Below are 21,457 nucleotides of genomic sequence, written 5' to 3'. Positions count from 1 at the left end.
GAAGAGGAAGTTGAGAAAACATTACAACTAATATTGTGAAGGCTGTAGTGAATATGGATTGATTTAAGTGCTTCAATGTGGGCGTAAACTACGTAAATAAATAAATTAGGACTAGATATGTAGATGATGTCTTTGCTGTATTAGATGAACACTTAACACGTTAGATCCACATATACCGGGCGAGTTGGCCGTGCGTGTAGAGGCGCACAGCTGTGAGCTTGCATCCGGGAGATAGTAGGTTCGAATCCCACTATCGGCAGCCCTGAAAATGGTTTTCCGTGGTTTCCCATTTTCACACCAGGCAAATGCTGGGGCTGTACCTTAATTAAGGCCACGGCCGCTTCCTTCCAACTCCTAGGCATTTCCTATCCCATCGTCGCCATAAGACCTATCTGTGTCGGTGCGACGTAAAGCCCCTAGCAAAAAAAAAAAAAGATCCACATATAAAGTTCACTATGGAGTTACAGGGTTCCCAGAAACTAGAAAGTCAGGGATTATCAGGGAATTACAGAATCGTCAGGGAAAATCAGGGAAGTCATTTAAAAATTGACGTGTGTCAAGGAAATTGACTCAAATTTGTTATATGTCAGGTAATTCATACTGATGACAAACTGCAACCTGTGATTCCTTGGAAGCGAGGAAAAGTGATCAATTGATGAGGTAAGTTGAATTTTAATTTTTGAAAATTGAAATTGTACATGTTTCGGGCTATGGCAGCATTAAAACAAGATGAGTTTGTTCAAATACTGAATCGTATGTGGCGGCTGTGGCCCTACCAAGCTGTACAAGTTTATTTTTATCACAACAAGGTATCCTTACATTGCTGAGATAAATGTATGTGTACTTCGATATAGTTTTTGTGTACAATTAACATGCTTTTGTTTTGTTTCAGATTAGGCCTATGCATCAGATGGCAAGAAAAACAACTTTCAACTATTGGTGGCTGGATTCAACCCTTAATCCAGAGTTTGTAATTTGGCTCAATGATGTACTGGATAACAAATTGGAAGCCTACTGTAATGTGTGCAGAAAGAAGTTTAAACTTAGCAATTTGGGGCACCAGGTGATTCGTTCACATAGAACTGAACCAAAACACACTCAGCTTCAGAATATTAAATCAAGACAGCCATCATTGTCATAATTTTTTGTCAAACCTAGCACTAGTTCAACAGAAACAAGAAATGTAGACATTGGACATGGATCTCTTGATAATACCACTGTCAAACCATGAGTTAGTTCAACAGGAATAATAAAGACTGAGGCAGGGATAGAAAATGGAGAGTCAGTACTGTGTGCTATTTCTTCTGTACTAATATATAAAGAGGTAAAGTTTGTTTGTATGTAATGGCTAATCTCAGAAACTACTGGACCGATTTTATAGCTATAGGCTATAGGTTATATTTTATTTTCAAAACAATTTGATGGGGGGGGGGGATGGGGGGAGATATAAAAATACTAGGCTAATATAGGGGAAATATTGAATTTGTCGTACAAAGACAAGATAAAGCTCATTTTAAGCCCCTCGATGCAAAGAACAAAACTCGGTGAGCCCTGTGGGCCCAAAAACCATGTTTTAAGGCCCTAAAACCAACTGTTATTGAGATATTGGCACCACACTACCCCTGCTCTAGGAATCGGATAAAGAAATGAACTGCCGTAACCATGGCAACATCAGCTGCAGTATGCTTACAGCAGTAAGATTGTTACAGACATAAAAATTGGTATTTGGAATCTCCTTTAAAATAAAAGAACACAAACTTTTGTTTTCAGAAAATCCACTTAAGGGGTGAAGGTTGAAAAGAAGTGAGGAAGGAGTTGAATTCTTTATATAAGGATACATATATCTCAGAAAGAGAAGATGTTACAGACGTTAAAATTGGTAGGCCGTACTTGCAATCTCTTTTTTTTTTAAATGAACACACTTTTTCTGGAAAATCCACTTAAGGGGGTGAAATTTTTTTTAAAAGCAGGTGATATTTTAAAATGAGTATCTTCTTCTCTCCTACCGGTTTTCCCACACCAGTGCGAACTGTGTCGCAGATGTGGATTGGATGCTGTTTTACGACTGGATGCTCTTCCTGACACCAACCATATGTGTAGGCATGTCATTACTATTGCATATTCCTGTTGTGGTTGGTAATGTGGTGTTGTTGAATGAATATGAAGCGGAGAGTGTTAGGTCAAACACGAACAACCAGTCCTCGAGCCAGAAGAATTAATCACACGCGATTAAAATATCCAGCCCAGCCCGGAATCGAAACCGGAACTCGGTAGTTTTTAAAATTAGTATATCTACAGTATATCTCATAAACTTAACATGTTACAGGCATGCAAATTGGTATTTGTAATCTCCTGTAGAAATAAAGAAACCCCCATTTGTTTATACTGTTACTCACATGTAGAGTTCCATGTCGCATGTTCCAGATTTAGCTCTGGCAGTAGCTTGGTCAATTTAGCCCCAAAAGGCAATGCCACAAACGTGGTTTACAAAGAGGTTCTGGCGTAAATGAAATGCAATTTTTCGGCGAGTTTTTATACTTTAGAGATTTTCAAATAATGTCTTAATGCAGTACCGAGGAACAATGAATTTTTATCAACTTAAGAAATCCTCGCGAGTGAAGCCGTGGGTAACAGCTAGTATGTTAATGACGATGAAGTAGCCAAGGCAGGAATTTTATGGGCATTAAAAGTTGTTGCTCGTAAATACAAGAGGAGTTCATGTTCAGATATACGTGATACATTTAAACTTAGGTTCCCAGATAGTGCACTTGCATCAAAATTCACCTTTGGTGAAAATAAGTGTTCCTATGTAATTAATCATGGTATTGCACCACATTTCAGTGAGTTATTAACAAACAGTTTGAAAACTTGTGTGGACTATGTAGTTTTCTTTTTATGAGTCACTAAATAAAGTAACACAACAAGGACAAATGGATCTCATTGTCAGATTTCTTTTTATATCAACACTCATAAAGTGGTTTCTAGATATTGGAACAGTGTTTTTCTGGGTCGTGCTACTGCCCCAAGATCTGCTGCAGAATTTTAATCATGGACTGCAACCTCTTCAAAGAAAAAACTTGTTGCAGGTCGCAATGGATGGGCCTAATGTGATCTTGAGCTTTCTCCGGAAGCTTGAAGTGAAAATGGAGACAGAAAATTCTGATAGGAGAAAGTTATTGAATCTGGGAATGTGTGGTTTGCATGTCATCAATGGAGCTGTTAAAACAGGTTTAATGACTGTAAATTGGGAGCTTAATTAATTCCTGCGTAACATGTATTATTTATTCAAAGACTTACCAGCTCGCTGGGCCCAATTCACTGCAGTGACTGGTAGTACAGTGTTCCCACTGAAGTATTGAACAGTACTATGCCTTGAAAATGTTCATTGTCTGGAATGAGCCTTAGAAGTATTTCATCATATCAAGGCATATGTTGCAAATGCTAAGTTCCCAGAAATCAAGTCCTGTAAAAATATTAACCCTTTGCCGTTCCCCCTTCAAAGGCAGATGCCCAGCCATAATTACCGTGCTTTCTGACATAGTCCTTTAAATGCCAGTAGGCACAGCAGCATAAATACCACCCTTTAAAAGAAAATAGCTAGAAGTCAAACGAATAAAGATATAAATGTAGTTCATTTTGCATTTCATTCCTAAAATATTAGTGCATAAAAATGTGTATGCACCCTAATTTTGTATATCCACAATTTATTCACTGGGATGGTATTCCAAAAATCACCCTGTCCTGCACAGTGGTAGATCGCACTGCATGCATTTGAATGTTATTTGTTTGCCTCTCCCAGGAACGGCCCTGTTTTTCATATTTAAACACAAAGCACACACTTTGGCATGACCAGGTATCTTCACAAGAGAATTAAATCATTTGGGGGATGGACAGCCATCGGGTAAACTTCTTTTCCTGCTCATACGTTTGCGAGACATGAAGTACCCGATTAGCTGTTGCACCAAGTTGCGACGGAAGTTCAGCTGTCTGTTTCCATGATCTGTGAGGGCAGTTCGGTTACTCATATCATAAAGAATGAAACTGTTCACAACACACACACATTGATCACAAAATGAAAAATAAATTTCAGCCATATTTTAGACGATCGCCAAATCCCGTAGTAGTCTCTTTTCTGATCACTGATTTCCATGCCACCCATATGTTTTGTGCAATTTATGACAGCACGAGGACATGCAATTTCTGTTTCTTCATTGCCTTTACCGGTTTTTCATTTCGCTTTACCATCATTCACAGAATGTGAATTTGTTGACAGCATAAGAATCTTTCTATACCATTCCGCGATTCGATTAGACGACATGGTGTGAACTTGAACAAGAATAATCTCTAACTAAAGACAATGTTTATAGGTCTGCTTGGGAAATATACGACTTTTATTATAATTTTGGGTCCACCGTATTCAATACATAAAAATTGTTGCGTGGATGTAATTACAACATATATTTCAGTCAGTACTAGTTTCAACGCCCCACTGCGTCATCATCAGCTGATAGAAGTTTGTAGAAAAAATTGACAATCACATAAATATATGTGGTAATTACATCTACGCAACAATTTTTATGTATTTAATAAGGTGGACCCAAAATTATAATGAAAGTTTTAATCTTGGTTCAATACAGACAAACAATGAAGTTCATTAATTTAATGAGGAAATATACACATTAAATGCTGTCAACAAGGTCCTGACAGCTTGCTGAGTCAAGGGAATACAGTATGGTTTCACAAGACCCTTCAATATCTCTCTCAACTCACTTCTAATGAACGTGAATGTGATGAGCGCTGTGGAGCATTCAGCACGGCAGGCGGGTGATGATATTAGAGCGCTCTTGAGCGTTAGGGATGGCAAAGAGTTAAAGAACAAATCCAAGACCCTTTAATAAAATGCAAACTAGAATTTTTCAAAACCATTTCTTTGGAATGTGAGCCTTTTCTCAGGCAATTTCAAAGTAACAAACTGCTTGCTCCATTTTTGTACTCCTATCTGAATGAACTATTAAGAAGTTTGATGAATAGCTTTGTCAAGCGTAGTTAAATGACAAATGCCATTTATATTAGGAGTGTGATTTTGCTTGATCTACAGGACCCACCAAATTTAGTTGAGGTAGGTAAAGTTGATGTTGGATTTAGTATGAAAAAGGTACTTGAAAGAACTAAAATTCTTGGTTTGAAACATGAATGTCAGAAAATATTACTCACAGTTGTGACAAAACTGTTGGATAAGAGTCCTTTAAAGTATAGATTAGTGAAAGGTCTTTCGAGTTTGAACCCACATATATAGTATATCAGTAACCAAGTCTTAGTCAGACCCGAATGGAATGTGTCTTGGAAGTGTTGCATGAAGATAACAGAATAACTGAAAATGTGGCTGATAGGGCTAAAGCACAATACATTTCTCTGTGTTCTAAATCAAAGAAAGCTTTGGAAACTATATTCAAAGAATATATCTCAATATCTGATGATAGTGTGGGTTTAGACATTTTCTTTGTTGGCATTTTAGCAGAAAACAAACAGTATAGTGAACTTAGGCAAGTAATAAAGCTTTCTTATACTTTCTCATGGAAATGCTGCAGTGGAGAGTGGCTTTTTTTATAAATAAATCAATGTTCATAGAAAACATGCATGAAAAGTCAATTATAGCACAAAGACAAGTGTATGATTCCATTTTGTACTGTGGAGGTGTCAGATGCGTGCCAGTTAATCATAGAATGTTATCGGTGAGATGTGTTCATAAGAAATACCAGGATTTATTTGGAGAAGGCACGCTTGAAAGTCGAAGAAGAGGACAGAAGAAAAGCTGAGAAATGAAGAATAAGTGATGAAATAAGGAAGTTGGAAGACAAATAAAGTTAAAAGAATGCAGTCACAAGAATGTGAAGCCAGAATTGAAGATAAAATATACCTACTTGAAACCAGAAAAATTTGTTTGCAACCTTGTTGTTGTGCTGCATTTTCTCTTTTTTTTAAAAATCATTGTGTGTTCATTAATAAGTTTATTATCTGACAGACCATTATTAAATTGAATGTATTCTTCTATTCAAAATGTTGTATTTCCTATTTGAGTAATACATATTGTGTACAGGTGTGTGTTGGACACCTAATGGGGGTAGAGGAGGCTGTTAAAAATTGTGCAAATGCCAAATTTTTGTCTGGGAAATACAATATTTTGGTCAGGGAAATAAGTATGACTTTCTGGCTGGGAACCCTGAGTTAGAATCAAACCATTCATTGAACTATCTTGATGTAACAATAACTAGAGCCCTCCACAGGTATACGAAATATTATCCACATCCGCACTTCCTTCATCTGCATCCGCAAATGGTTATCCGCATCCGCGAAATGTTATTTGCTGATATTGTAAATATTAACTACGGTATATGACACCAAAGGTATTGAAATGGATAGATCTGTTAATATAATACAGTAATACAATACAATAGAAGTAATATTATTTACATATGATAAAAATGACATTTACAATAAGATACAAAAGTTGAAAACTGGAAAAGCAGCTGGAATTGATCAGATTTCTGGAGATATACTAAAGACAATGGGTTGGGATATAGTAACATATCTGAAGTACTTATTTGATTATTGTTTGGTCGGAGGAGCTATACCAGATATATGGAGAGTTGCTATTGTAGCCCCTATGTATAAAGGAAAGGGTGATAGGCATAAAGCTGAAAATTACAGGCCAGTAAGTTTGACATGCATCATATGTAAGCTTTAGGAAGGCATTCTTTCTGATTATATTAGACATGTTTGTGAAATTAATAACTGGTTCTATAGAAGGCAATTTGGTTTTAGGAAAGGTTATTCCACTGAAGCTCAACTTGTAGGATTTCAGCAAGATATAGCAGATATCTTGGATTCTGGAGGTCAAATGGACTGTATCGCGATTGACCTGTCTAAAGCATTTGATAGGGTGGATCATGGGAGACTACTGGCAAAGATGAGTGCAATTGGACTAGACAAAAGAGTGACTGAATGGGTTGCTATATTTCTAGAAAATAGATCTCAGAGAATTAGAGTAGGTGAAGCTTTATCTGACCCTGTAATAATTAAGAGGGAAATTCCTCAAGGCAGTATTATCAGACCTTTATGTTTTCTTATATATATAAACGATATGAGTAAAGGAGTGGAATCGGAGGTAAGGCTTTTTGCAGATGATGTTATTCTCTATAGAGTGATAAGTTAAAAGATTGTGAGCAACTGCAACATGACCTTGAAAATGTTGTGAGATGGACAGCAGGCAATGGTATGTTGATAAACGGGGTTAAAAATCAGGTTGTGAGTTTCACAAATAGGAAAAGTCCTCTCAGTTTTAATTACTGCGTTGATGGGGTGCAAGTTCCTTTTGGGGATCATTGTAAGTATGTAGGTGTTAATATAAGGAAATATCTTCATTGGGGTAATCACATAAATGGAATTGTAAATAAAGGGTACAGATCTCTGCACATGGTTATGAGGGTGTTTAGGGGTTGTAGTAAGGATGTAAAGGAGAGGGCATATAAGTGTCTAGTAAGACCCCAACTAGAGTATGGTTCCAGTGTATGGGACCCTCACCAGGATTACCTGATTCAAGAACTGGAAAAAATCCAAAGAAAAGCAGCTCGATTTGTTCTGGGTGATTTCCGACAAAAGAGTAGTGTTACAAAAATGTTGCAAAGTTTGGGTTGGGAAGTATTGAGAGAAAGAAGAAAAGCTGCTCGACTAAATGGTATGTTATAGATGTTGATTCCCATAGGGAATCTGAAATGTTTGTCCTGAATGAGTAAATTTATAATACCAATATAAATGGTCCGTTATTGGACATTATAAATTTTCCAGCTAACTCATTCTTGGTTGCCAGCGTTTCGCCCTCGTGTGCTAGGGTGGGCTCATCAGTTGGTACCTAGCACACCTACCAATACGCTGGCTAGTGCATATCATGGAGGCCACTGCGTAGGCTAACTGGAGCCACCGGCAGTGCCAATGCACTAAGAGACTTTGTCTCATTATCAAAAATTGATGCCTGCTTGGCCATCGGATGATATAGATGTTGATTCCCATAGGGAATCTGAAATGTTTGTCCTGAATGAGTAAATTTATAATACCAATCTAAATGGTCCGTTATTGCACATTATAAATTTTCCAGCTAACTCATTCTTGGTTGCCAGCGTTTCGCCCTCGTGTGCTAGGGTGGGCTCATCAGTTGGTACCTAGCACACCTACCAATACGCTGGCTAGTGCATACCGTGGAGGCCACTGCGTAGGCTAATTGGAGCCACCGGCAGTGCCAATGCACTAAGAGACTTTGTCTCATTATAAAAAATTGATGCCTGCTTGGCCATCGGATGATATAGATGTTGATTCCCATAGGGAATCTGAAATGTTTGTCCTGAATGAGTAAATTTATAATACCAATATAAATGGTCCGTTATTGGACATTATAAATTTTCCAGCTAACTCATTCTTGGTTGCCAGCGTTTCACCCTCGTGTGCTAGGGTGGGCTCATCAGTTGGTACCTAATTTATAATTTATAATGTCCAATAACGGACCATTTATATTGGTATTATAAATTTACTCATTCAGGACAAACATTTCAGATTCCCTATGGGAATCAACATCTATATCATCCGATGGCCAAGCAGGCATCAATTTTTTATAATGAGACAAAGTCTCTTAGTGCATTGGCACTGCCGGTGGCTCCAATTAGCCTACGCAGTGGCCTCCACGGTATGCACTAGCCAGCGTATTGGTAGGTGTGCTAGGTACCAACTGATGAGCCCACCCTAGCACACGAGGGGGAAACGCTGGCAACCAAGAATGAGTTAGCTGGAAAATTTACAATGTCCAATAACGGACCATTTAGATTGGTATTATAAATTTACTCATTCAGGACAAACATTTCAGATTCCCTATGGGAATCAACATCTATATCATCCGATGGCCAAGCAGGCATCAATTTTTGATAATGAGACAAAGTCTCTTAGTGCATTGGCACTGCCGGTGGCTCCAGTTAGCCTACGCAGTGGCCTCCACGGTATGCACTAGCCAGCGTATTGGTAGGTGTGCTAGGTACCAACTGATGAGCCCACCCTAGCACACGAGGGCGAAACGCTGGCAACCAAGAATGAGTTAGCTTGAAAATTTATAATGTCCAATAACGGACCATTTATATTGGTATTATAAATGGTATGTTTCGAGCTGTCAGCGGAGAGATGGCTTGGAATGACATTAGTAGACGAATAAGTTTGAGTGGTGTTTATAAAAGTAGGAAAGATCACAATATGAAGATAAAGTTGGAATTCAAGAGGACAAACTGGGGCAAATATTCATTTATAGGAAGGGGAGTTAGGGATTGGAATAACTTACCAAGGCAGACGTTCAATAAATTTCCAATTTCTTTGAAATCATTTAGGAAAAGGCTAGGAAAGCAACAGATAGGGAATCTGCCACCTGGGCAACTGCCCTAAATGCAGATCTTTCTTGATTGATTGATTGATTGATTGATTGATTGATTGATTGATTGATTGATTGATTGATTGATTGATTGATTGATTGATACCTGGCATCAGACCCCCACAGTCACAGGTTTATGAGGGATTTTCTCTTGTGACAATTACCAGCATATTGAACGTTGTTCCTTCCTTTCATTAATTGCGGGCAGGAGCCAGTTGGGCTTACGTCAGATTTACGGCTTTATGGTCTCGAGGCTTTATATATATATATCACAGTTCTCCCATACCACTGTCAAGCGTCACCTAACGACAAGCACAACTAGGTGTATACCTGAGTGAAAATTAATAAACTTGATGTTGTAAATATTATCAGCAAAATTATCCGCACTGCCATACAGTTTGCATCTGCCAAGACAGTAACTTTGTGGATATCCGTGTAGGGCTCTAACAATAACCAGATATGATAACTATTTGTCCTTTAACATTTACAGAAAATCTACCCAGATCATACCATAAAATGGGACTCAACAGACCCTAATTCCCAATAAAGGGCTACATATTAAAACATGATTTATAGAGCGTTTAATATCCTATTATCCCATATAAATCTTAATAAGAATTAAACAGCATCCATACAATAGCTAGGAGTAATGGTTGTAGTAGATATTTTGTCAACAAATTAATTTTTAAGGTCAAACTTAAACCCAAGTCCAATTTAAACAACCCATAAGCAATTATGTAACAGCACCCGTATTTACACCATTCCCTAAGACTTGTACTTTATACTAAAGAAATTAAATCTAAAAACGAATTCTTAACATTTACTTTCAATAACAACAGTATCCTCCACATCAATAATTTTAAAAACTTAAAATAGCCTTCAAAACTTCAAATAACCTCCATTTTTCATCATTCAAATATCAGTCAATAACACTAATAAATACTACAATTCCGGTATTTACAGACTAAAGTGTTCTTACTGTGAAGCGAGCTACATAGGTCAAGTGGGAAGGAGTTTTGATACTCATTACGGGTCATTACCTTGACAAACCAATGTCTTAAAACAGTGCCATTTTTCACTAGATCATCCATAAAATCTGTATGATTTGTGGTAAATAAATAATAACCTCTTCTGCAATGGGACAAGATATGGCCGATTTTAATCACAGTTTCAGTTCCATTGACAGGATTTTAAAATTCTCAAGATTGCACTTAAGAGGCACTTTGCTTAATATTCTCAAGGAATATTGAGTATCAATATACTAATCCGAACCACAATCTGAAAGAGATAACAGAGGAAATAAATATTTTATTTAATACATCTGTCCTGTTCATTGCTAAATGTTATTCTGAAAAGTTTGTTAATCAATGCATTATATGCTCTTGCCAGCCTCTGTCTGCTTCCCCTCTTCCTCTCCCTTCCCTCCCTTTCGCAATCCAGACAACAGCTTGCCTCGAGCAGTAAATAACACTCACACCACAAACACAGCCACTGGTAACAAGATTACACAAAACCGACAGAGGAAGTTAAAACGTTGATCCTTTATAATCAGATTTCTATTTGACACGGTATTCTTTAATTTTATCTCTTTCTTTCCAGATATCCTTTGACTTATTTCAATCCAGATATGAAATAGCTACAACATGTATTGACTATTCCTTAATCTACAACTATCTCTCATTTTCACCATCAGTGTTTATTCATCTAAAGGATGTTCCCTCGGATGAACTATCCTACAATAATGTAATGAACTGTATCTGCTAAATAAATATTATAGTTCTTGCATTCAGTATAAGCATAAATGCTTATATAATTTGTGAAGGACATTTCATAATTTTCTGGTGCATATTAAGTCCTGTTTTACTAGCCAAGGGAATATTTTATAGAGAGCAACAAATTGTGATATTGTATATTTTTGAACTACCTTGAAGAGTGCTTCTTTAGTTTTTAAGGATTATTAATATTGTACTGGGAGGTACACCTCAGCCCCATGTATTTAAATGAAGCGCCTTGAAGAACGCTATCTAACACATAAAGTTTGCAACAACTATTTCAAGAAATTAGGACTTTTCTCCATAGATGTCTTTATTAAAAAACTGATGTCATGCACTTTGGTGTAAAGTAGAACTACTAAAAATTTAAAGAAATTTTGTATTTATAGGTTTTCTAAACTGAATCAATTATTCTTTGTTTTTGATATTTCAAAGTTTGCAACATTTCTAACTCATCCCGCCAGCTTTGGAGTCTGGCCAATCAGAAATTTTGTGTATTTAATTATCAGCCAATCACATGCTTCTTGTAACTTTTCGATTGTCCAATAAAAAGTAGAGGGTGTGTCTGGAGCGTGCGTGCGTGCGTGTGTGCGCGTTGCAACCTTTGGAGCAAAAGGTGCTCTTGAAAATTGTGTGATTTAAATATCCTGTAAAAGAAATTGGGAGATTCGTCTCCTTGCCTATCTAGCTAAACGCAACAGTAGTGATATAGGGACTTCAGTAAATTGGGAGCTTGAAGCTCAAATTGTAAATAACCATTTCTTGGTTTATCTGGGTTTTTTATTCTACTTTGTATGAAACTAGCTCTGTACCTGAAATCTTGTTCTGTCTCCAAGCGAAATGTCTTATTAAAATTTAATATCTGAAAAAAATATAACCTTAATTTTTTAAGTCTTAAATTAATCTTTTAACTGTTGTAGATAGACCCATTCAGGCCAGCACCTTCTTTCATCTCTCTGTTCCACGTAAAGATGGTAACAACTATTATTGTTATTAATCTAGCTGAGGATGACCCACCTCTGGGTCAAAATTAGTACCAGTGTTTTAAGTGTAAAATATGTGAATTTATACCTTTGTGTATTGATCAGATGGAACATCCCCTCCCTTGAATTTAAATACAGAATTCACTTCAAACCATAACGCGATTCTCTGCTTCGTCCAGAAACTGTTGCACACATCTCCCAACTTGTGGGCATGCATTGTCCTGCATTAATGTGAAACCATCGGTAGTAAATGGAGCTAAGGCACAACATGATCCAGAAGTATTCCCTCAACATACAGATGTGTGGTAATGTTTCCATGTTCCATGAAGACCAAATTCATCCTCACAGTCATATTGATTCCTGCTCACACCATCAGAAAACCACCGTGAAAAAGCATCCTACATGGGAGTATGCCTTGGGAATATCTTTCCCTAAACATTGACCCCTCAAATTTGGTGGGGTCAGTTTCATGCTTCAATGGTGGCAGTGTGCCTGTTGCAGAGAACTTGAAGCCATTAAGAAGTGATCATCTCCTGGTCTCCTTGAGTAGTCTCCAGTTTCCCTGTATATCTTTTTACAGTTCTAGAAATCATGGAAGGTGTAGTTCTCAACACTTCTACAATGTAATGCATTCTATGACTATTTTCCACCAAAGCAACAGCTTTTGCAGCATCTTCAGGGCTTAACAGCATGTTTAATACAGAAAATTGATGATAATGACAAACATCGTAGAAACTTATGTGATTGAAAGGGGTACAACACAACACTACAACAGACAAGTGCTTCAACAGCCTCACATCCCTTGCCATGTGTTCCAGGTTGCACAAGCAAAAGAAGCTAGTACAATAAACAGTCCAGACTTCATTGTTTGCTCAAAAAACAAAGCCAACAATGTAACCTGTTTAAATAGTGCTAAACCTTAATTAAATAGTTACACATTATTTCTTCAGCATTTATTACGTGTTGCATTTTTCATGCCGGTGTGTGTATTTCACTGAATTATGTGCTCAGAATGTGATTACGTGTTCAATTTGTTATTTATTGCCTCAGTACTTACAGTTTTTATGGTTGACACATTGATGATATGTTGGTACTTTTGTCTTCAGTTAGATGCAAGTTTCTATTGCATAAAGGTAATTTTGAGGTTTTGGAACAATAGCCTAGCTTGTGGTTGAAATTTACGAATATCTTATGACAAAGATTTTGTAAGTAGAGAATAGGAGTGGACTACTGCACCTTATTTAAACTTAAGCTCCTAGAATTATCCATTTTTAAAAAAATCAAATTATCACATAGCCTGTCATTTGTACATACATACATACATACATACATACATACATACATACATGAATCTCTCATATCCTAAAAATAAAAAATTAAAAAGGGATAAAATCAGTTTACTTCCTTGTATTTCGTGAAGTTTATTATTCATTCCTCTTAAGAACAACTTACTCATTTATTGCAAAGTCTTCTAAAGCTGATACTGTGTTTTAGATGAATCCTGGCTTGAACTCTGCCCCAGAGATCTGGATATGATGCTGGAGCAGCGATATGGAAAGAGACAGTTCACAACTGTAAGTAGCAGTTCTGATTCAACCAACATATCAGCACATCTTGCCAAATTCTTGGACCATATATCTGGCGTAGAGGGAGCTGAATATCCAAGGTATTGATATTTTCTCTTTTTTTCTTATCAGTTGATTAATTAATTAATTCATTCATTCATTAATTCATTCATTCGTTGTTGCATTGATATGATTTTTCTTTCCAGTCCTGATGAATCCCTCAATAAGGATACTCCTCCTGTTAGGCCCAAGAGAGGAATCAAACTGCACAAGGGGAAGTCATCAATTTCAGATGTTGTAAGGCACTCCGATGATGAAAGTGTATCTACTTCAGGAAATAAAATACATTTTGATCCTGAATATTTCACGTGTGCAGTTCAAAATATTTTAGGTGACACTTCATTACTACTTATTTTTAAAGTTGGCATTTTAAACCAGTAAATTTACACTAACATATTGTGGGGTGTTTTTTTTTTTTGTGATTTTCTCCTCAGTGTATGTGAAATATATGCAAGTATTAGTCAAATCTGGGCTACTTTCTGGGATGTGGTTGCTGAGTAACATTGTTGCTAGCTTCTCACCAGGATGGTTGCAGTCACAGTCTTTGCATGTGGAAATTTTGAAGTGAATAGTCACATCTTTGTAGTTTGAATTCCATGAAAACCTGATGGCTGTTTTTTTACAATTTGCTTTAAGTCACACCGACACAGATAGTTCTTATGGTGATGATGGTATAGAAAAGGGCCAGGAGTGGGGAGGAAGGAGCCGTGGCCTTAATTATTGTACAGCACCAGCATTTGCCCGGTGTAAAAATGGGAAACCACAGAAAACCATGTTCGGGGCTGCCGACAGTGAGGTTCAAACCCGCTATCTCCCGAATGCAAGCTCATAGCTGCGTGCTCCTAACCACACAACCAACTCACTCGGTACTCTTGGCTGTAAGCATATTTGCACGAAATTGCATGAAACTGCAAGACTATTTGCTTTCCTAAAATCAAATTACAGGAATATAGAGGATTCAGTGACTGGAAACTTTAAGAATTTTATTCCATTGAATTCCTATAAAATTATCATATATACTGTATATTCTTTCCTTGAACAAATTTTCTTAATGCAGCCCTGAAGTTGGTTTTCTATGGTTTCCCATTTTCACACCAAGCAATTGCTGGGGGTGTACTTTAACCCTCCATTAAACGCGCGCTCTGTTATAACACCACTACACGCGTGCGGACTGACTGTCCACGATTGTTTGTAAGCTTCCATTCCTTTCATTTCAATTCTTTTTTCAGGAATTCCTTATTTCTCTCTTTTGTCAATCTGTCTTACATTGTAATTACTTTACTTTGATTTTATTTATATTGATAAATGTGTATACAATCCACATTTACAAGAACATTTCAGTCCTTTAGGATAAATTAGAAGTTATCAACTGCAAATCACAGGACTTCCGACTCGTTGGCTGAACTTGGCCTTCGGTTCAGAGGGTCCCGGGTTCGATTCCCGGCCAGGTCGGGGATTTTAACCTTAATTGGTTAATTCCAATGGCACGGGGGCTGGGTGTATGTGTTGTCTTCATCATCATTTCATCCTCATCACGATGTGCAGGTCGCCTACGGGAGTCAAATAGAAAGACCTGCACCTGGTGAGCCGAACCCGTCCTGGAATATCCCGGCACTAAAAGCCATACGACATTTCATTTCACAGGACATAGCAAAACTAATTGTAAATTAACAATAATTGGTTATTAATTTACTCCTTGGAATAAAATTGTATTCGTTACATTCTATTACTTGATGTATATCGCACGGAAGAAGTCGCGACGTCGTGATGTTCTTGCCGTGGAGTAAATGCATTTCATTTCATCCACTTTATCAACGCTCTATTTCGTGTCATTATAGAAGGTAATCATTGAGGGTTTTGATCCATCTGAATCGTCATCAATAGAATGGTCTTCATGGAAAGTAGATAGAACCAATACAACTTTGTCTTTTCTCGACTTGTATAACACAAGGGTATATATAGCGATTTGTGCATGTTACGATTTATTGTAGCATTTCGTCGGTAAATAACAATTGCAGAGCTTCTACTGGCGTCTCAGTATTCATGGCAACTCCTACTACTCCAGGCGAGTGTTTTATAATATTATGTTCATGTTGCCTGACCCTTCTATTGTAGGGCGATGATTTCATTCGGCCCCGTCCTTTCCAACATATATTCCATGCTGCTCACTTTCAGTCACGTCCTCTTCGTACGTGGATTGTTTGCTCTCAGAATTATGATCACTATTGTTTACGACATCCCGATCACTATCATCACTTGCACCAACTTCATTGTCGTCCAATGACTGCTCGATTTGATCCATAACTCTCGGAATAAATCACACCAACTCCTTGGAAAGAGGACGTAAAATAATTATTCATAGCTCATTTTGTAATATCGTGTTCATCCCACTGTAAATAATCACAAGTAGAAAATAAAAATGAGCCCACTACTACACTTGTAGGTAATAAAAGTATATAATTTTATAATAAATAGTAACGGAAGAATGGATGACTTACCAAAAGAGTAAGATTAACAACTCACCAATACATGCCTGCGGACTCAGACTCCGCAAGTCTGCAGTTGACAATATAAACTTCCGTAATCAACACCTCGGCGATTACTCAGACATTCTCACGCCGTCACGGCCTTTGTATTGTTGCAGAAGGAATCTACAAGAAGGCAGCCCGTTCTGCCTTGCATTTTCGGCCTATGATACCAAAGAATAGTAAAGTGCGGACTCTCACTCCGCGGCGCGTGTAACGGAGGGTTAATTAAGACAACTGCTGCCACCTTCCCAGTCATAGCCGTTTCCCATCCTTCTGTCATCAGAAACCATTGATGTGTTAGTGCGACTTTAGACCAGTAGCAAAAAAAGCAAACATTCTAAATGCAGGACATTATTCAAGCCAAGACCAATTTTTCAAAGGAAGTTTATTTAACTAAGGAAGTAAGAGTGTACTATATCTATATGCATTTATTTGTTTATTTCTTTGTTGTGATATGTTGTCAAATTTATTGAAACATGTTTATGTATGCTTTAAGGGTACTTACACAAGAATATAATGTCACAATGAATGCAAACTATCCCTAAGACATTAAAAAAAAAAAAAAAAAAACGGATATGTAAAGTTACGCCACCCATGGGGTTACTTTACACAGACCAGTACTTATCAAGATATTTGGCTATACAGCCTCACAAGGGGTAACTTTACACATGCCTGGAAATTTTCAGTGGAAAAATAACATCAATTAGAAGTAAGAAGATAATTGAAAATGCTTTACTGAATAATCTGAGTACATTATAAAAATAAATGAATTATGTGTCAAATGTTTAATTTTATGTTTGTAGGAAATAAGAATGAAAACAATGCTGCTGAAGTGTTTGAAGTAGAAAAATCTAATAAACTAAGTTTTTGCAGCAGTCTAATGTAGAGATGGGGAATCAGATTCATTTAGAAGAACCGATTCATTTGAATGATTCACCATGATTCGTTCATTCCATTACCACGTGACTGAGAGCCAAAAGCAAAGCCACAGAATGAGATGAACCATTTCGTTATGTTCTTTATAACTGCTACTGATTTACAACTTACAAGAAATGAAATATTCAAGGTAATCACTAACATTTTAACAAGAGTAATATCCTTTTTTTAGAAGTTACAGTCGAAAAATGCTACACCACTGTGCGACTAATCTTTCTCAAACTTAAGTGGGTTAGGAATTGCCTATGCAATGTACATTACGGTGATTTTGAGAAAGTAACATACATTCTTCAAAGCTACCATTCAGAACTATACGACAATCGAATTTGAAATTTATAGTAGATTGTACATTTTTGTGGCAAATCAAAAGTGAATATTACAGCAGCTCACCATCAGTTCTTTACTTTTAATATTTTTGTGAAGAAATAATTTTAAAATATCTAAACGTGATCCACTGACAGTGACAAAGCAGCTGCTATGTACGGTGTTTCGAACTTCGATTGTTCTTATGATATTCATTAAGTTCACAAGCTACTCACTAGATGGCAGTCTTAGGCAGGTCACTCACTCTCTGTAGTAGGCAGTGAAATGATAGGAAACAAATCTGCACCCGCATGTAAGACTATGAATATAATGTCATCCTCAAATGGATCATGGTCGATTTCGGCAGGAACAGTAAATAACCGAAGACTTTAAAAAAGCACAACAATGCATTGCCGGGCTGACTGGCTCATATGGTTGAGGCGCTGGCCTTCTGACCCCAACTTGGCAGGTTCGATCTTGGTTCAGTCGGGGGATATTTGAAGGTGCCTTGTGGCAGTAGATTTACTTGCACGTAAAAGAACACTTGCGGGACAAAATTTCGGCACCTCGACGTCTCCGAAAACCGAAAAAGTGGTTATTATTGAATATTTCGATTCAAACATTATTCTTATTATTATTTTTAAGTAATGCATTACCGCCAATAAGTCATTGCGTTAGATAGTAAAGCATCTGACTGTCTTTAAAAAAAATACAATTTTCTTTACGTCGCACCGACTCAGGTAGGTCTTGTGGCGACGGTGGGGTAGGAAAGGGCTAGGAGTAGGAAGGTAGCAGAGCTGCTGACACTGGAGTTAAAACCCACTATCTCCCGAGTACAAGCTGACAGCTACGTGAATCAAATCGTGCAGCCACTCGCTCGGTGACTGTTTTTCTTTAGTAGACTTAATAATATAGGGATTCCTGGCAAATATACATAGGGAGTTTACCCCCATTGTTTTTACTTTCACCCCTTGAACTAAATGAATGGGCACATGACCGACTGTCTTCCGCAAGTACAATTCAGTAAAACTAACAAAAATATATTTTCATAGCTAGTTCGTTCATCAAATAAAGTCAACGAAAAAAAAAAAAAAGGTCTAAAGAAACTCTCTACTCTCTTTCATACTCTGTAAATTTGCTGAAATTAATGAAGAGCAGATTTATTTGAATCACATATAAGGACATATTGCTATGATAATATCTTATGTTTCATAATATAGGCCACTTATTAAAATAAACACAATGGCTTTTAATTCCAATTATTTGGCAGTCGGCAAACTTTCCTCTAGGTCACATGATAGTGGGTTGATGGGGAAACCGCAGTTGTATGAAAGTGATTGGAATACTATACCACAATGGAGAGTTGGTCGCAAAAACGTAGTAATATTTGGTTATCTTCTGCGTAAGTAGCCCCTGGAAAAGCAAAATGTGGACACTGTCATTCACTTCTGTCATTCAAATCGGGTTCAACAAGTAATTTAGCCAGACACCTTAAACACAAACACTGCAGAATAGAACTTAGTGGGCAAGTGACAACACAACCTCAAGTGACAGCTCATACAAGAATGGGCAGTTCATCTGCTATTGATATTGACAAGCCTGCCGCTTCTACATCAAGCACAACGGCAGGACCTCCTGAAACTTCCGGTGGAGCTGGAAGTTAAAGAACTTCAGGGGCACCTATGCGAGTAACCCAAGCAAGAGTAACAGACTTCGTTATCAAACGTCTCCCTGTAAGTAAAGTAAATCAGTTAGACAGTTAGTTAAAATGATTGCTAGGGAGTACCAGCCACTGTCTATTTTCGAAGATGGTGAGTTCAGGGAGTTTGTGAGGATGCTCAATCCTTCATACGCTCTACCTAGCCATAAGACATTGTCCACTAATTTCCCCTGATGCACAATGAGCAACTGCAAAAAGTTTGTGCAGACTTACAAGGCATCAACATCCTCGGGCTTACTATGGATGGTTGGACTTCAGTGAGTAATCAGTGCTACCTTGCCATTACAGCCCATTTCATTAATAGTGCATATGAACTGAAGTGTTGTTTACTTGAGTGTTTTGAGTACAGTGATAGTCATACTACAGATAATTTGGCTAGTGAAATTCAACGCGTACTTCAGCAGTGGGGTGTCAGCGATGAGATAGCAACTGTAGTGACGGATAACACGCCGAATATGAAAGCTGCTGTAAGGAAGTGTGGGTACAGGCATATTCCGTACTTTGTACATTCATTGAATTTAGTTATACAGGCTGCTAAAGAAGAAATCCAAACAGTAACTGGCAAAGTGAAGTCCATAGTTGAATATTTCAAGAGGAGTCCCCAGGCAACTGCTAGACTTGTGAGCCTTCAGAAACAGATGGGTTTTGAAGGTTTAAAATTAAAGCAAGATGTGCCAACGAGGTGGAATTCAACTCTAGAAATGTTCCAAAGAATTCTGGCTTTGAAAGAACCTGTCCTTGCAGCTTTGGCGTTACTCAACCCCAGACTGGACAATTTAACCAATGAAGATTGGACTGTTATTCAGAAGTCGTGAAATTTTGAAAGTGTTTGAGGAAGTGACAATGGAAACGAGTTCAGAAAAGGCCATGAAAATTTTGAAAGTGATCCTGTTCGTTGACGAACTGCTTTTTGAAATACATACACTAGAACTAGACCCAAATTTGCCTTCCACAACCAGGGCAACGGTCAATGTTCTGAAGGACCAGTTGAAGAAGAGATTTTGTATTTCATAAGCACACTTCTCGACACTCGTTTCAAGAGACAAGGGTTCAAAAAAGGTGTGTTATAGGGCAACCTATGAGAGTATTTGCAGAAGCCAGCAAAGTGGTCATTTCCAAGAGAAGGGGTGAAAATGCCGATTCCTGCACACCAGTCCTCCCTACCAGCTCATCAAGAATTTAGAGAAAATTCGATGCCAAAGTAGAATACCTCACAACAAACAGGAATCCTACTGCAGCAGGGATTATTGAATTAGACAAATACCTCCAGGAACCAACACTCACAAGGACAGGAGACCCTCTCTTGTGGTGGAAAGAGAGACAATTTATCTACCCAAGACTATTTGAGATAGTAAACAAGAAGACTGGCAATACCTTCAACTTCCATGCCTTGTGAAAGGGTTTTATCAAAAAATGGACAATTGATATCAGACAGACACAATAGGCTTTCTCCTAAAATGGTCTCCCAGTTAATGTTTCTCCATTTAAATATGTAGTATGTTAATCTGCCTTTGTTATTTTTAATATGCCACAGTTCCTTTTAATTAATTAATTTTATTTTTCGGATATCCTATTTATGGTACCGTACTAAAATTAGGCTCTCATTCCATGTAAATATGTAACATGTTAATCTGCCATTGTTCTTTTTAATTTGTCACTATCCCTTTAATTACATAATTTTATTTTAAGGATAACCTTTTTATTAGGGTACTAAAATTAGTCTCTCGGTTAGTGTTTCTCCATGTAAATATATAACATATTAATTTGTCATTTGGTATGTTTAGATTGTCAGAGTTCCTTTTAATTACTTTTTTTTTTTTTTTTGCTAGGGGCTTAACGTCGCACCGACACAGATAGGTCTTATGGCGACGATGGGATAGGAAAGGCCTAGGAGTTGGAAGGAAGTGGCCGTGGCCTTAATTAAGGTACAGCCCCAGCATTTGCCTGGTGTGAAAATGGGAAACCACGGAAAACCATCTTCAGGGCTGCCGATAGTGGGATTCGAACCTGCTATCTCCCGGATGCAAGCTCACAGCCGCGCGCCTCTACGCGCACGGCCAACTCGCCCGGTATTACATTTTTTAAATGTTTACTGTTGTATGTCCGTCGCTCCCTTCTCGATCCGCCAGC

General features: G+C 37.6%; 1 protein-coding gene across 1 annotated transcript in view; it reads left to right on the top strand.

Annotated features, from left to right (window-relative positions):
• Positions 1-21,457, top strand: part of ecd (ecdysoneless) — a 197,796-nt gene that overhangs the window by 151,849 nt on the left and 24,490 nt on the right. The window contains exons 9-10 of the mRNA XM_067136676.2: positions 13,710-13,881; positions 13,987-14,171. Coding sequence (XP_066992777.2) covers positions 13,710-13,881; positions 13,987-14,171 — 357 coding nt within the window. The remainder of the gene's footprint in view (positions 1-13,709; positions 13,882-13,986; positions 14,172-21,457) is intronic.

The sequence above is a fragment of the Anabrus simplex genome, chromosome 1 (genome assembly GCF_040414725.1).
Source record: "Anabrus simplex isolate iqAnaSimp1 chromosome 1, ASM4041472v1, whole genome shotgun sequence".
Taxonomy (NCBI): Eukaryota; Metazoa; Arthropoda; class Insecta; order Orthoptera; family Tettigoniidae; genus Anabrus; species Anabrus simplex.
The sequence above is the reverse complement of the archived record's forward strand: the minus strand, read 5'-3'. Positions and strand labels throughout refer to the sequence as shown.